Source organism: Centroberyx affinis, unplaced genomic scaffold (assembly GCF_046629955.1).
Source record: "Centroberyx affinis isolate AG114_WGS23_722 - 3 ecotype Tasmania unplaced genomic scaffold, CSIRO-AGI_Caff_v1 ptg002102l_1, whole genome shotgun sequence".
Taxonomy (NCBI): domain Eukaryota; kingdom Metazoa; phylum Chordata; class Actinopteri; order Beryciformes; family Berycidae; genus Centroberyx; species Centroberyx affinis.
This window is the reverse complement of record NW_027280428.1, coordinates 428,106-444,844: the sequence shown is the minus strand read 5'-3', so window position 1 is coordinate 444,844 and position 16,739 is coordinate 428,106. Positions and strand designations below refer to the sequence as shown.

Sequence of the window (16,739 nt, the reverse complement as noted above, 5' to 3'; positions counted from 1 at the left end):
TCCCACATGTCGTCCCCCTTTCTTCCCCCTTTCCCGTCTCTCTCCACTGTACTCTCCAATAAAGCAAAAATGCCTTAATTAATAATATTAAAAAAATACAGAGAGACTGGAAGGCTGTATCTCTTGGTGTCTCTTTTGGACATGTAGACGTACATTGTGAAAAACTATTCACCTTAACATTCTGTTTACAGCTGCAGATAACATGTACAGAACATGCAGATTTGGATATGAACATAACTAGCTGTTCTCCTTATCAAAAGGCCATGTTATCAAAAACTCCAATTGTTGTCTGTCTTTACTAGAACTAATGATATGTATAAAACATTTATGTTTCCAGAAGTCAAGTCCACAGGCAGAGAGCAGAGTCTCCAGTATCCAGCTGTCTGTCTATGAAGAGTGACCGGTCTATGGGTCATCCTCCAAACTTCAGTAATGAACCTGGACCATCAGATACAAGGTAAGAGGACTGCTTCGACTGTAAGCCTACCTGATGGAATATAATTAAATGAGTATGAAGACAAAATGCTGATCTGTCAGTTAGATTTGTTTGCCTTTACTATTATATTACACACTGTGAGAGGATTGTATTCTTGAAGCAAACCTAGTTGTGAAGATATCCAGGAAAGACACTGGATACTGCTTTACAATACAACTGTTCAGCCAACATGGATCTTCATGTGGATTATTTTAGCCAGAAATTATGGAGGTATTTTTGCACCAAAACACCTGAGAAGTTGCATGTTGGAATTTATACTCAGAGAGTATTCACACATCTGTGTCCTAAAGTTGAATTCACTAAAGATTTACTGATCAGCAAGTGAAAATCTGAATATGCGGTTTACATGGATGGTGGAGAGGGAGGGGATAATATGATGGAAATAATGAGAGACAAGAAAAAGAGGAAAAACGATATAAAACACAGTAGACAAAAAGGCAATGTTATCCAACTTAAGTAATAGTAAATAAAATGTCACATGCTAAACTGTATAATGCCTACTCATATAGGGAACATGCATCTATGCAAATATGGAGATGGTTATATGTACAAATTTCTACACAACTATTGAGTAATCCCACCATGGTGCACCAATTGTGCACCATTGATTGCACCTTTATATTGAGGCAGCATGATGCTATCTGATCATCTAGATAGTAGATAGTATTGGCAGTATTAGCATCTTGACATTTAATTTACAATAAAGTTTTTAGTTTAAACTTTACATGGTGTTTTCTGATGATAGCGGACATCAGTTATAATGAATTGTGTTCATCTCCACAGAGAGAGGAAGAGGAGTAGTGGTGTTGTGAAGCAGCAGCTGTCCTGCTGTGCATTGTGTCAGGAGGACCTGAGGGATCCAGTCTCTACCAGCTGTGGACACTGGTTTTGCAGACAGTGCATCACCTCATACTGGGACCAGTCTGGTTCATCAGGAGACTCCGCCTGTCCCCAGTGTGGAGAAAGATCCAGAACAACACCTGGACTGCAGACACCCAGTCAAACGAGCACTGCACAAAGTAAGACTGGAGGTCTGTCTACTGTTGTCACCATTTGTAAAACCAAGAAACAATAGCATATTTGTTAAACACTTGCTTATTCTTTCTTCTCTTCTAGCGGACAGCGGTCTGCAGGAGGGTTTAGACGAGCATAAGATCAGTCTGAGAAGGAGATGTGAATTTGTGATAGAAGGAACTCCTGAAGCAGGAACTGGAACCCTCCTCAATAGGATCTACACAGAGCTCTACATCACAGCAGGACAGAGTGAAGAGGTTAATACCCAACATGAGGTGTGGCAGCTTGAGACAGCATCCAAGATGGAGACCCTCCATGACACTCCAATCAAGTGCCACTTCATCTTTGAACCCTTACCTGGCCAAGAGAGACACATCAGAGTAGTTCTGACGAAGGGCGTTGCTGGCATTGGAAAAACCTTCTCAGTGCAGAAGTTCACTCTGGACTGGGCAGAGGGCTTGGAAAATCAAGATGTCAGTCTTGTGATTCTGCTTTCGTTCCGGGAGCTGAACTTGATCAAAGATGAGCGGTACAGTCTTCTCATGCTGCTCCGTGTTTTCCATCCGACATTACAGATGGTCACAGCAGAGAAGCTCGCTGTCTGTAAAGTTGTGTTCATCTTTGACGGCCTGGATGAAAGCAGACTTTTATTGGATTTCCAGAACAATGATGTTGTGTCTGATGTCAAACAGATATCATCAGTAGATGTGCTGTTGACAAACCTCATCGAGGGGAATCTGCTTCCCTCGGCTCTCCTCTGGATAACTTCCCGACCTGCAGCAGCCAATCAGATCCCTCCTACACATGTTGACAGGGTAACAGAAGTACGAGGGTTCACTGACCCCCAGAAGGAGGAGTACTTCAGGAGGAGATCCAGGGATGAGGAGCTGTCCAGCAGAATCATCTCACATATCAAGGCATCCAGGAGCCTCCACATCATGTGCCACATCCCGGTCTTCTGTTGGATCACTGCTACAGTTCTGGAGCACATGTTGACTACAGACCAGAGAGGAGAGCTGCCCAAGACCCTGACTCAGATGTACTCACACTTCCTGCTGGTTCAGACAAAGAGGAAGAAGCAGAAGTATGATGAGAGACATGAGATGAGTCAACAGAAGCTGACGAAGAATGATAGAATAGTTCTTCTGAAGCTGGGGAGGCTGGCGTTTGAACATCTGGAGAAAGGCAACCTCATGTTCTACCAAGAAGACCTGGAGGAGTGTGGTCTTGATGTCAGAGAGGCCTTGGTGTTCTCAGGAGTGTGCACAGAGATCTTCAAACGAGAGTGTGTGCTCTTCCAGAAAATGGTCTACTGCTTTGTTCATCTGAGCATTCAGGAGTTTCTCGCTGCAGTCTACATGTTCCACTGTTACACAAACAGGGATGAGAAGGTACTGAAGACATTCCTGAGACAAGGCAGGAGTAGATCTGGCAGCAGTGACCCATCCCTAGATGACTTCCTGAGGAGAGCCATGGAAAAAGCTCTGAAGAGTAAAAATGGCCACCTGGACCTCTTTGTCCGCTTCCTTCATGGCCTCTCACTGGAGTCCAACCAAAGGTTCTTAGGAGGCCTGCTGGGTCAGACAGAGAGCAGTCCAGAGAGCGTCCAGAGAGCCATCAGCAACCTGAAGAAGATGAACACCTCTGATACCTCTCCTGACAGAAGCATCAACATCTTCCACTGTTTGATGGAGATGAACGACCACTCAGTACATCAGGACATCCAAGAGTTCCTTAAGTCAAAGAACAGATCAGAGAAGAAACTCTCTGAGATCCACTGCTCAGCTCTGGCCTACATGCTGCAGATGTCAGAGGAGGTTCTGGATGTGTTGGACCTGGAGGAGTACAACACATCAGAGGAGGGACGAAGGAGACTGATCCCAGCTGTGAGGAACTGCAGGAAGGCTCAGTTAGTAATAAATATCAACATTATACAACAGTGTAGAGCTGCCTTCACACCTGACACCATGAGAATTACAATAAAGATATATAGTTCCTCAAACATACACACTATAAAATGTCAACATAGCAGTGGTACACAGTGTTGGGCGTAATGCGTAAAGTAAGGCATTACTGTTTCAAGAGTTGACAATATTTATTGGCCCAATGAACGCAAATAATCCTAGAATAATCGCATTAGGGTATAACACAAAGGCAATGTAATCAATATTGAAACAAATTACTTTTCTTGGGGTGTAATATGTGAAGTAATTTATTAGTTTTTGTGAAAAGTAATGTGTAATTCATTACTTTTTAACACCTTTGGTACACCTGTTTATTCCAGAGATTACAACTCAGTTGTGGTTAGCCAAAAATATTCTTGAATTGCTGTTGCAAATGCAGTGAGAGCAAAGTACACTTCTAGTTTTCGGTTGGCTGTTTAAAGCCATCATGTTAGTGAACACAGTTCTCCTGTTTAGCTGTAATGAATGTTGTGACTTTACAGAAAAAGTGTTGTTTTTATACTTATCTTCCTTGGGCTGAAGAGAGCTTACTACAAACTAACCAAGGAGCTTCAGGAGTTAAGAGGCTGTGGTGAAAAAGTTTAGAAAGAGGATATTTTATCACAACAGACAGCAGTATTTCCAGTGGATAGTGTGCACATTACGATTAGTATTACATGATGTGGTTGTTGTTTTTTTTCTAATCTACAGGACCATCATGAAATGCCTGTGTTGTTTCTGCTTGGTCTCTGGTTATATTAGGGTTAGGATTAAGCACATTCTATAATACAAATTAGTATTAGAATTTTTAGCTGTTGTAGTGCTATCAGTATGTAATTTCAATTGGTATGCTTAGTCTCAGTTTTGCTTTGATAATCACTCTAATATAATAATCTCACATTAAATCTGTAATCACAGACTTTCTGGCTGTGGACTCTCAGACACACACTGTGAAGTCCTGGTCACAGCTCTGAAGTCCAACCCCTCCCATCTGAGAGAGCTGGACCTGAGTGAGAACAAGCTGCAGGATTCAGAAGTGAAGCTGCTGTCTGCTGGACTGGAGAGTCCACACTGTAGACTGGAGACTCTGAGGTCAGACAGCATTTTTGAATTATGTGCTGACATAAGTATTATATTAATATTGTTGTGACATTTAATTTGAGGAAGACTGTATAGTCACTCCATCTGACATCAGACAGGATGTGGGAGTTTTACAGTCTTAGGTCTGAGTGTTGGAGGCATTAAAGGAATTAAAGATGTGATTTTTATTGTGGTAATTTCACAGAATGTATAGAGCTCATAATCACCAAGGTATTGATGCAACTATGGATACTCAATGTACTAAAGATATTTTCTTTTGTGTATCTTGAGGCATAAAAAGTCACTTGTGGGCATATTAGGACACTCTTGTCTCTTTCACAATTTAAGCATGATGGTATGTAGTTAATGTGTACAATATTTTATCATCCTTATTAAATTCCGTCATGGTAAAAATAAATAGTTCTATCATAACTCCAATGTTAATGCAGATTTTGATGTAATATGCACTTTGGACACCAGGGGCATTGCACTTCAGAGGTGTTTCCACAGACTTTATGAAGTACTGCATGGTGCAAAAACAGAAAATTTCATGAAATTTCTCAGCTATTTGGACATTTTCAGAATTCTATTCTTCAGTCATTTCACATTCAGATGGAATTAGAAATTTCCTCTAAGCTGTGTATCTCTGGTTGAAACCTTTTCCATGGTGTTGTCTGCTCCATCCCCAAACTACTAACTGAAATGGTCATTTCATCATGAGGGAGTTTCAACAGGATAATGTAAATTTCTACACATTACATGCATACTGAACAGGCTGAACAAATATGTTTTCCACCAATGAAGATATACCGGAAAGCATATTTATTGCTTTCAATAAATAAACAGCTTGATTTTAGTTAGCTTAATCTTAACTAAACCTTTATTTTAAACTACTTGGCATTCAGAGCCCAAACTCCGAGATTTCAGATTTATTCATATTGTTGGTTAAAGAATGTGTTCAAGGAAAATTGACCAATTCTGAGACAAACGTAGGTGTGACAGCCTGTCTGATTTCAGATGGAATGACCCTATAAGGCCGATATTACGCTGATCCACACTAACAAAATGCTAAAGTCCATTGACTGGGGCATAACAATGTTGAGATACACATTTAAAACCTGAACAGATATAATTACATTATGAAGCACTGGATTGTTGCAAGCATTCAGGAACATTTTTATAGCTACATGCTTTATTCTTTATTCAGATTGAGTTGGTGCAAGTTGTCAGAGAGCTGCTGTGCTTCGCTGGCCTCAGCTCTGAAGTCCAACCCCTCCCATCTGAGAGAGCTGGACCTGAGTCAGAACAAGCTGCAGGATTCAGGAGTGAAGCTGCTGTCTGCTGGACTGGAGAGTCCACACTGTAGACTGGAGACTCTGAGGTCAGACAGCATTTTTTAATATTTTTTCAGTTCTGTGTTGATATAAATGTTATATGAATAATTGATGAATGTTGTGGTGACAGTTTGAAGACATCTGTACGCTGACATTATGCTGATCCACACTGCGTAGCTTAATCTATACACACACATCTCATCAAATCCAAGATGGCAGCACGTCTCTTTGTCTCTCTTGTCTGTGGCAAGAGTTTGTGAATTGTAATGTTATTATTTGACTGATTTTGCTGTTATTCACACTGTGGGCCTTATGAGCTCTATGAGTCATTAATCTGTGGAATCACTGCAGTGGCTCTGGGATTTATCTTCTGATCCTGCCCTGTGTTTGTCTGAGCCTGGTGAATCTGCTTCTTCAGCTTCCCCGCCTCCTGTCACAGCATCTGCCAGCCTGCTGCTCCAGTTTCATTCCCCTCTCCTGTCGGCTGTCTTACTTTTTAAAAGTAGCTGCTGGTTTTATTTCTAAACCACTAGTGGAACCCCTGCACCTGTCACCTTAAGACCAGTGCAGAATATCAAGCTGCAGAGCAGGGTTTAGTTACTCTAAGTCTAGGTTCAATGAGGTATACTACTGATTATAATCAGTACTATATCATATTAGGTGTTTATAACAGGTAAGTATATTGTATATTACTGTTCCTTTCAAGGTATGCAATCAGTTCCTTTCATCCCAATATTATGTTACGCTCCTTCCTCAGAATGCTAGTTTAGTCCTTTCCACATATGATTTAATCTTCAGTGGTTTACCTCAATTACACCAACTCAGTTTACATAGAATTCTGTTTTCTCACAATCTAGTTTGTTCGAGTCTTTTTGTTGTAGGGAAACTGAGATCTCAGGAAAAAAAAGTTCATATGAATGAAAAAATTTGCAAAATGAAATGAGGAAAAAAAGAATATGAGGTAAAAACAAAATGAGTGCAATCAGAAGTCCAACCGCCCTCTTTTACAAGGGAATGTCCAACAAGCAGGTCCCACATGATGATGATGACGATGATGAGACAACAGCTTGAATGAAGATGAGGCGGTGACTTGAATGGAGTGGCACGGCTGATCTGGGTTCCAACTGAATGGCTCTACAAAAAACCAGTCTGCACACAGATGTGCAGAGAAATGACTCAAAAGTCCATCTTAAGTGTCCATTGAGCTCTACTTTGATGTATTTCCAACGCTACAGCACTTTTTGTTTTTTTTTAACACATTATGTCATAACAGTAACCATATACAATAGTATATGGTCCAATTTAAGATGCACCTATAAATCTGGCATTGCAGACACTCAGTTTCTGGCAAAAGGCTGTTAAAGACCAACTTGCATGAAGCTTAGCAGCATAAAAGAATGTATGTTGCACCAACATCTTGTTGCACATAGCTTACAAACTAGCCTAACACTTAGCCATGTGGCACAGAACAGCATGTTACCCATGGTTAACAAAACTAGCTTCAATTTAGCTGCATACTGTATCTGTTGCCAATACAACGTACATTCACAATATTCACTCTTTAATCTCTACTTGTTTATTCAAGCAGCAGCATGTTGTCATTAACATTAGCAAGTGCTGGTTTTCCTTGTTGTGTTAGCCTGTCTTTTTAAATTTGGCACCTGTTGGTGTTGAGTGTTTGGAATTGAGGTTGGATGGTTTCAAACAGTTTTTCTCTCCAGGAATATTTTATTTTATAGCTATATGCTTTATTCTTTATTCAGATTGGGACGCTGCAGCTTGTCAGAGAGCTGCTGTGCTTCTCTGGCCTCAGCTCTGAAGTCCAACTCCTCCCATCTGAGAGAGCTGGACCTGAGTGAGAACGACAAGCTGCAGGATTCAGGAGTGATGCTGCTGTCTGCTGGACTGGAGAGTCCACACTGTAGACTGGAGGCTCTGAGGTCAGACAGCATTTTAAAATAATTTTTTAGTTCTGTGTTGATATAAATGTTTTATGAATAATTCATGAATGTTGTGGTGACAATCAATTTGAAGACATCTGTACGCTGACATGATGCTGATCCACACTGAGTAGCTTAATCTATACACACACATCTCATCAAATCCAAGATGGCAGCACGTCTCTTTGTCTCTCTTGTCTGTGGCAAGAGTTTGTGAATTGTAATGTTATTATTTGACTGATTTTGCTGTTATTCACACTGTGGGCCTTATGAGCTCTATGAGTCATTAATCTGTGGAATCACTGCAGTGGCTCTGGGATTTATCTTCTGATCCTGCCCTGTGTTTGTCTGAGCCTGGTGAATCTGCTTCTTCAGCTTCCCCGCCTCCTCTCACAGCATCTGCCAGCCTGCTGCTCCAGCTTCATTCCCCTCTCCTGTCGGCTGTCTTACTTTTTAAAAGTAGCTGCTGGTTTTATTTCTAAACCACTAGTGGAACCCCTGCACCTGTCACCTTAAGACCAGTGCAGAATATCAAGCTGCAGAGCAGGGTTTAGTTACTCTAAGTCTAGGTTCAATGAGGTATACTACTGATTATAATCAGTACTATATCATATTAGGTGTTTATAACAGGTAAGTATACTATATTGTATATTACTGTTCCTTTCAAGGTCTGCATTCAGTTCCTTTCATTCCAATATTATGTTACACTCCTTCCTCAGAATGCTAGTTTCCTTTCCACATATGATTTGATCTTCAGTGGTTTACCTCAATTACACCAACTCAGTTTACATAGAATTCTGTTTTCTCACAATCTAGTTTGTTCAACTTTTTGTTGTAGGGAAAACTGAGATCTCAGGAAAAAAAAGTTCATATGAATGAAAAAAATTTGCAAAATGAAGAGAAAAAAAAGAATATGAGGTAAAAACAAAATGAGTGCAATCAGAAGTCCAACCACCCTCTTTTACAAGGGAATGTCCAACAAGCAGGTCCCACATGATGACAATGATGAGACAACAGCTTGAATGAAGATGAGGCGGTGACTTGAATGGAGTGGCACGGCTGATCTGGGTTCCAACTGAATGGCTCTACAAAAAACCAGTCTGCACGCAGATGTGCAGAGAAATGATTCAAATGTCCATCTTAAGTGTCCATTGAGCTCTACTTTGATGTATTTCCAACTCTACAGCACTTTTTTAACACATTACCTCATAACAGTAACCATATACAGTACAACAATGCAGCTCACAAGCATGAATCATGGTGCAGCACTTCATAAAAAACATCTCGTAAATGAAATGAAACTCTTTGGTACTTATTCACCAGTGTACAGTCCAGCTTAAGATGCAGCTATAAATCTGGCATTGCAGACACTCAGTTTCTGGCAAAAGGCTGTTAAAGACGAACTTGCATGAAGCTTAGCAGCATAAAAGAATGTATGTTGCACCAACATCTTGTTGCACATAGCTTGCAAACTAGCCTAACACTTAGCCATGCTGCACAGAACAGCATGTTACCCATGGTTAACAAAACTAGCTTCAATTTAGCTACATACTGTATCTGTTGCCAATACAACGTACATTCACAATATTCACTCTTTAATCTCTACTTGTTTATTCAAGCAGCAGCATGTTGTCATTAACATTAGCAAGTGCTGGTTTTCCTTGTTGTGTTAGCCTGTCTTTTTTTTAATTTGGCACCTGTTGGTGTTGAGTCTTTGGAACTGAGGTTGGATGGTTTCAAGCAGTTTTTCTCTCCAGGAATATTTTATTTTATAGCTACATGCTTTATTCTTTATTCAGATTGAGTTGGTGCAGCTTGTCAGAGAGCTGCTGTGCTTCTCTGGCCTCAGCTCTGAAGTCCAACCCCTTCCATCTGAGAGAGCTGGACCTGAGTATCAACAAGCTGCAGGATTCAGGAGTGATGCTGCTGTCTGCTGGACTGGAGAGTCCACACTGTAGACTGGAGACTCTGAGGTCAGACAGCATTTTTTAATTATGTGCTGACATGAATATTATATTAATATTGTGGTGACACTTAAAGGATTAGGCTGGTGTTTTTAATGCATTGTTTTCCGTCAACAAATCCTATGAAAATAACAAAATCAGCAATGATTTTCTTTTGCCAACAAATCTCGTCCATGTAGCCGGTGCCCAATGCAGCCATGTCCCAGCAGCCATAGAACTCCATTGTATTAAAAAAAATATTAAAAACCCGTCAAAGAGCCATGCCGTTGCTCTGCAGCATATTTCATCATCACGATTCACCGGGCCAGCCAACTTTTTCCTCAAACAACTTAATAAGCCGTAAACACGTTTGCGATCTCAGGAAAGTAGTTCCGTAGCACTGAAAATAGTCCCCTGCGTAATGATGAATTTGTTCCCATTTGAATTTGATTTGGTAATAACTACAACAGCCTGAATTTTCATGGTAACAGTTAGCGATTTTTAAAATTTAAACTATGTCTTTGTGAGCTGTATTTCAAGGTTTTTAGCTTATAATTGGAGCCAATGACTTACAGGTTGACGGCTAAAAACAGTACAAGTCAGAAAGTAACGGGAGTAGAGAAAATGCATTGTTGATTTAATTATTTTCATAGGATTTGTTGACGGTAAGCAATGCATTAAAAAACACCAGCCTTATCCTTTAATTTGTGGAAGACTGTATAGAGTCACTCCATCTGACATCAGACAGGATGTGGGAGTTTTACAGTCTTAGGTCTCAAATTGTCCTCCTGTTGTTTTCACACAATCCTTGTGTATTCAAATGAATAACGATGAACTTTGGTAATGATATTCTCCATAATTTTAAAGACACAGGGGTCCAAATTGGCTCCAAAATGGCCTCCATCTATGGGGGCAAAACTTTGATCTGAGAGTGTTGGAGGCAATAAAGGAATTCAAGATGTGATTTTTATTGTGGTAATTTCACAGAATGTATAGAGCTCATAATCACCAAGGTATTGATGCAAGTATGGATACACAATGTATTAAAGATATCTTCTTTTGTGTATCTTGAGGCATAAAAAGTCACTTGTGGGCATATTAGGACACTCATGTCTCTTTCACAATTTAAGCATGATGGTATGTAGTTAATGTGTACATCATTTTATCATCCTTATGAAATTCCTTCATGGTAAAAAAAAAAAGAAAAACCTCTAATTTTAATGCAGTTTTTGATGTAATATGTACTTTGGACACCAGGGGCATTGCACTTTACCCATAAAGTGGTGAACAGAGCGACCGACCGACAACACCATCCATAGAGAACAGTGACCCCTGCTGCCTACTGGCAACATTTCATCAGAATACACATTAAAACAAAGCTTATAACTGAAATGGTCATTTCATCATGAGGGAGTTTCAACAGGATAATGCAAATTTCTACACATTACATGTACAAATAATGTAAAATGTTCTGAGACTCAACAAATATGCACACGTATTTTCCACCAATGAAGATATACCAGAAAACATATTTATTGCTTTCAATAAATAAACAGCTTGATGTTTATTTATGCATAAGTTCTGGCTAACCCAGCATCCAAACCCATTTTTTTTTCACAATTATTTCCAGACAAACTGCCATCTGAAAATATTGTCACAATAAAAAGTGACCATTCAGAACCTTAACTAAACCTTTACTTATTTTAATCTACTTGGGATTCAGGGCCCAAACTCCAGATTTATTCTTATATCAGTTAAAGAATGTGTTCAAGGTAAATTGACCAATTCTGAGACAAACGTAGGTGTGACAGCCTGTCTGATTTCAGATGGAATGACCCTATAAGGCCGATATTATGCTGATTAAAACTACATGCTTTATTCTTTATTCAGATTGAATTGGTGCAGCTTGTCAGAGAGCTGCTGTGCTTCTCTGGCCTCAGCTCTGAAGTCCAACCCCTCCCATCTGAGAGAGCTGGACCTGAGTGGCAACAACCTGCAGGATTCAGGAGTGAAGCTGCTGTCTACTGGACTGGAGAGTCCACAATGTAGACTGGAGACTCTGGGGTCAGACAGCATTTTTTTATTATGTGCCTACATTAGTTATATTATTATATGACATTATATGAATATTGTGGTGACGCTTAATTTGATGAAGTAATGTGTACTCTCTTTCCTAGTTAAAACTCTGGCAGCACAATTTATAGCTGTCCTATGGTTTTCTTTGGAAGACCAGAGAGAAGTGCATTACAGTACTCAAGCCTGCTGGTGATAAAAGCGTGCATTAATTTCTCTGCATCATCATGGGTGGGAAAAGGTCTGACCTTGGTAATATTTTTCAAATGATAAAAGGCAGTTTCAGTTATGTTTGTGATATGCGCATCAAAGCTTAGGTCACTCTCAAAGATAACCCCCAGGTTCCTAGCATTTAATGTTCTCTGTCAGTGACTTCATTTGTGTTATCATGTTCTGTCATCTTCTTGACATCAGTCTTATCTTTGTTTAATTGAAGAAAATGTTGTGCCATCTATGCATTGATCTCTGAAATACAGTTGCTAAGGGCCCTCAAAGGAAGCAGATCGCCTGGCATGGCATATCACCAAAAAGTTGCATAAGTTCCTTGCGGTCAGACATGGTGGAGGTCTTTTTCTAGTTTATAAAGAAACATTTTGATTTTAGTTACCTTAACCCTAAACCTTTATTTATTTTAATCTACTTGGGATTCAGGGCCCCAAAATCCCAGATTTATTCATATATTGGTGCAAGAAAGTGTTCAAGGTAAACTGACCAATTCTGAGACAAACGTAGGTGTGACAGCCTGTCTGATTTCAGATGGAATGACCCTATAAGGCCGATATTACGCTGATCCACTCTAACAAAATGCTGAAGTCCATTGACTGGGGCAGTGGTTTTCAATCTTTTTGCAGCTAAGGCACACCAAAGGTCAAACCCAAATCTCAAGTGTAATAAATACGTAGAATATAACATATTATCATTATATTATCATTATATTGTTTTCAGAGATATTTCACACACACACTCACACACACACACACACGCACACACACACGTGTACTTCTATGAAAAAGTACTAGCTAGTCAAAATAGACAGGCCACTAACTTGAAAACATCATTTTATTTCATAGTCTATGTTGGCTGTCACTGGCTTGCTGCTGTAAACTCGTTGCATCATCTGATGTACGGCGCGATAATTATTCCCCCAACTCGTAATAATAGGATAAAATTGAATAGAAGATCATTTTTTTCTTTGAATGCAATAGCCTATATTAGAAAGTGACTGCTTATACAAATTACTGATTATGTTGCATTGAAAATTAACTCATAGGCTATTTTATGAAGCTAAGGTTTGCCCTACTACAGAGATTTGAAAACCTCTGGAATACACATTTAAACAGATATTTAACCTTTATTTTACCAGGTTGTCTCATTGAGATGCAGGATTATGAAACATTGGATGGTTTCAAGCAGTTTTTCTATCCAGGAATATTTTATTTTATAAGCTACATTTTTTATTCTTCATTCAGATTGAGACGCTGCAGCTTGTCAGAGAGCTGCTGTGCTTCTCTGGCCTCAGCTCTGAAGTCCAACCCCTCCCATCTGAGAGAGCTGGACCTGAGTGAGAACAACCTGCAGGATTCAGGAGTGAAGCTGCTGTCTGATCTCCTGGAGAGTCCACACTGTAGACTGGAGACTCTGAGGTCAGTAGAGGGTTGGAGTCAGTCCATGTCGACAAGGTCCATTGGTTGGTCTCAGTTAGTGGCAGTATTGTGCTAAACACAGTATCAAACCAAAGATCCAGCATTTCCTGGTAAATCTCCAACCTTATCAATGGCTGCTCTTCCAATCATGTCAGCCACAGCAGAGAGAGAGTTTCCAGTTGACAGTGTTGTGATCATGTGTTTGAGTTGACCTGCAGATGACTGTTTTTGTGGTGTTCATCCCTACAGGCTGGAATAAACCTGATTATAGCTGACAGCCTTACAAGATGTGAGTATTGACACGGCATGAGCACACTGCTTACGCTCTATCTCTCTCTCACGCTTTTGCACACACACACACAGATTAATCTGTGTTCTTTATCTAGCCTTTATACTGTATGTGCTCATTGTGCTGCATCACTGATTGAGAGGTGATGAAGTGAGTCTTAGTAAATGTTTTTTTCTGATGTCAGTTGTGTGTCTTCTTCTTCCCATCAGATGCCTGTTGTCTCACACTGGATACAAACACAGCAAACAGAAACCTCCATCTGTCTGAGGGCAACAGAAAGGTGACGGTGGTGAGAGAGGACCAATCAGATCCTGGGACAAGATTCATGAAACCTTCTTAAGAAAAAGTCTTCTTAAATGCTTCTTTTTTGGTAACTTTTAAGAAGATTCTTAGGAACTTCCTAATTTTCTCTGTATGAATTCTCTTCAGTTGTATCTGGTGAATCTGGCCCCTGATCAGCCAGAGAGATTTAGCCAGCAGCATCAGGTTCTGTGTAGACTGGGTCTGACTGGGCGATGTTACTGGGAGGTAGAGTGGAGTGGAGAGGTTAATATAGCAGTGACTTACAGACCAATCGGAAGAAGTGGTGGTGACTCTGCCTGGATCCAATGAGCAGTCCTGGAGACTGGAGTGCTTTAACCCTAACAGCTACACTGCCCCTCACAATGGGAAGTCCACCATCATCCCTGTCTGTTCCTCTGGATCTAACAGAGTAGCAGTGTATCTGGACTGGTCCGCTGGTCCTCCTTCTACAGAGTCTCTTCTGACAAACTGAGACTCCCACTAGCAGCTGGTGCAGATTACACTGCCGCAAGTGTTAGCTTGTTGTTGGCAAAGTTATTGTTTCAACTCAAAAACGGTTACAGAATGCAATGGACCTAGTGCCAGAGACAAATGCATGTAGATAAAAAGACTGTTAGACACAGACTGTGACAGGGACCATTATGTGAAAACCCCATTCATTTCCCCCATAGAGAAATTGCTTAAAGGAATAGTTCACCCAAAGATGAAAATTCAGTCATTATCTACTAGGGCTGCAACTAACGATTATTTTCATTGTCGATTAATCTGTCGATTATTTTCTCGATTAATCGATTAGTTGTTTGGTCTATAAAATGTCAGAAAATGGTGAAAAATGTGGATCAGTGTTTCCCAAAGCCCAAGATGACGTCCTCAAATGTTTTGTTTTGTCCACAACCCAAAGATATTCAGTTTACTGTCATAGAGGAGTAAAGAAACCAGAAAATATTCACATTTAAGAAGCTGGGATCAGAGAATTTTGACTTATTTTTCTTTAAAAATTACTCAAACCGATTAATCAATTATCAAAATAGTTGCCGATTAATTTAATAGTTGACAACTAATCAATTAATCGATTAATCGTTGCAGCTCTATTATCTACTCACTCCCATGCGAGTCGAAAGTCGGGTGAAGTTTGTTAGTCCATAAAACAATTCCAGAGCTTTCCAGCGCGACTTTGTAGCAGCGTTCTCCAAAACAACTGAAGTCGTTAGGGAACGATCTTTAGAGTTCTGAAAAGAGCAGAAAAAGAGCAGAAAATATCCATAAAATGACTCCATACAGCTCTTATAGCATAATCCAAGTCTCCTGAAGCCAACGATTGCACAGTGAGTGGAAAAGACCGATATTGACGCCGTTATTTAGAACAAATCTTCACTACAGCTGAAAAACGTTAAAAAAACGTTGCGCGTCCGCAGTCCTGAATCTCATAGGACATAGACATAGACACACACAGTCACCAAAGCCTGATTTGTTGATTTGTTGTTATATCAGAAGAACATTGTATTGTATTGTTGTATTATTGTTTTGTTCATTTTATTAAGTTGATTGGTCTTTCTGACTGTGTGTTAAACTGGTTCAAAACATACATCAAAGGGAGAAAGTTTTACGTCAGTGTTGGAGATCATGTGTCTGAGAAACATGACATCTGTTTTGGGGTTGCACAAGGGAGCTGCCTTGGTCCATTATTATTCTCACTATACATGCTGCCACTTGGTGACATCATTAGAGAGCACAATGTATGTTTCCATAGTTATGCGGATGACACGCAACTGTACATATCTGCTGAACCAAATGATGCTGCAGCTACAAACTCCATTACTGCAAAAATGTTTTAAAGTTAAACAAGGACAAAACTGAAATCCTACGCTAAAACAAAAAGAGAAATGCTGTTTAATAATCTGGGAAAACTGACTCCCTGGATTAAATCTGAGGTTACAAGTCTTGGTGTTATCCTAAATTCAGATCTAAGCTTCAAGTCCCACATTAACAAGGTGATGAAAACATCATTTTTCCACCTTAGAAATATAGCTAAAGTACAACCATTTATAAATAAAAAAGATGCTGAAAAACTGATTCATGCCTTTATTTCAAGCCGACTCGATTACTGTAACGCACTTTTTACTGGTCTCCCGAAAGAAAAACACTGAGAGACTTCAGCTCATTCAAAACTCTGCAGCTCGGCTATTAACCAGAACCAAGAGGAGAGAGCACATTAGTCACTACACACTACACTACACTAGCTTCCTGTAACATTTAGAATCGATTTTAAGGTCCTCCTCCTTATATACAAAGCCCTTAATGGGCTAGGACCAAGCTACATTGCTAACTCCCTTGTTCACTACTTGCCTTCAAGAACACTGCGCTCATCTGCTGCTGGTTTATTGGAGGTTCCCAGCAACAGCCCAAAGAAAATCGGGGATGCAGCCTTTGTCAATTATGCCCCAAAGCTATGGAACACACTGCCTATAGATATCAGGGAAGCCAGCTCACTAAATATTTTTAAAAGAAAGCTAAAAACTTATCCCTTCACTTTAGCCTTTAACTAGCTCTGACTTTCCTGATACAGGCCTGAAACTCTTTTTTACACTTTGCTTCACACTTATGCACTGCTGCACTTCTTAAAATGTTGTATTTTACTTGATTTTATGCATTCTATGTACTCTATTTTTTAACTTTATTTT

At 39.9% G+C, this 16,739-nt stretch overlaps 1 protein-coding gene across 1 annotated transcript in view; it reads left to right on the top strand.

Annotated features, from left to right (window-relative positions):
• Nucleotides 1-16,739, top strand: part of LOC139654513 (NACHT, LRR and PYD domains-containing protein 12-like) — a 99,759-nt gene that overhangs the window by 4,628 nt on the left and 78,392 nt on the right. The window contains exons 4-13 of the mRNA XM_071531605.1: nucleotides 338-457; nucleotides 1,280-1,515; nucleotides 1,613-1,983; nucleotides 2,086-3,419; nucleotides 4,372-4,545; nucleotides 5,741-5,914; nucleotides 7,631-7,807; nucleotides 9,607-9,780; nucleotides 11,641-11,814; nucleotides 13,293-13,466. Of these exons, the coding sequence (XP_071387706.1) occupies nucleotides 338-457; nucleotides 1,280-1,515; nucleotides 1,613-1,983; nucleotides 2,086-3,419; nucleotides 4,372-4,545; nucleotides 5,741-5,914; nucleotides 7,631-7,807; nucleotides 9,607-9,780; nucleotides 11,641-11,814; nucleotides 13,293-13,466 (3,108 nt within the window). The remainder of the gene's footprint in view (nucleotides 1-337; nucleotides 458-1,279; nucleotides 1,516-1,612; nucleotides 1,984-2,085; nucleotides 3,420-4,371; nucleotides 4,546-5,740; nucleotides 5,915-7,630; nucleotides 7,808-9,606; nucleotides 9,781-11,640; nucleotides 11,815-13,292; nucleotides 13,467-16,739) is intronic.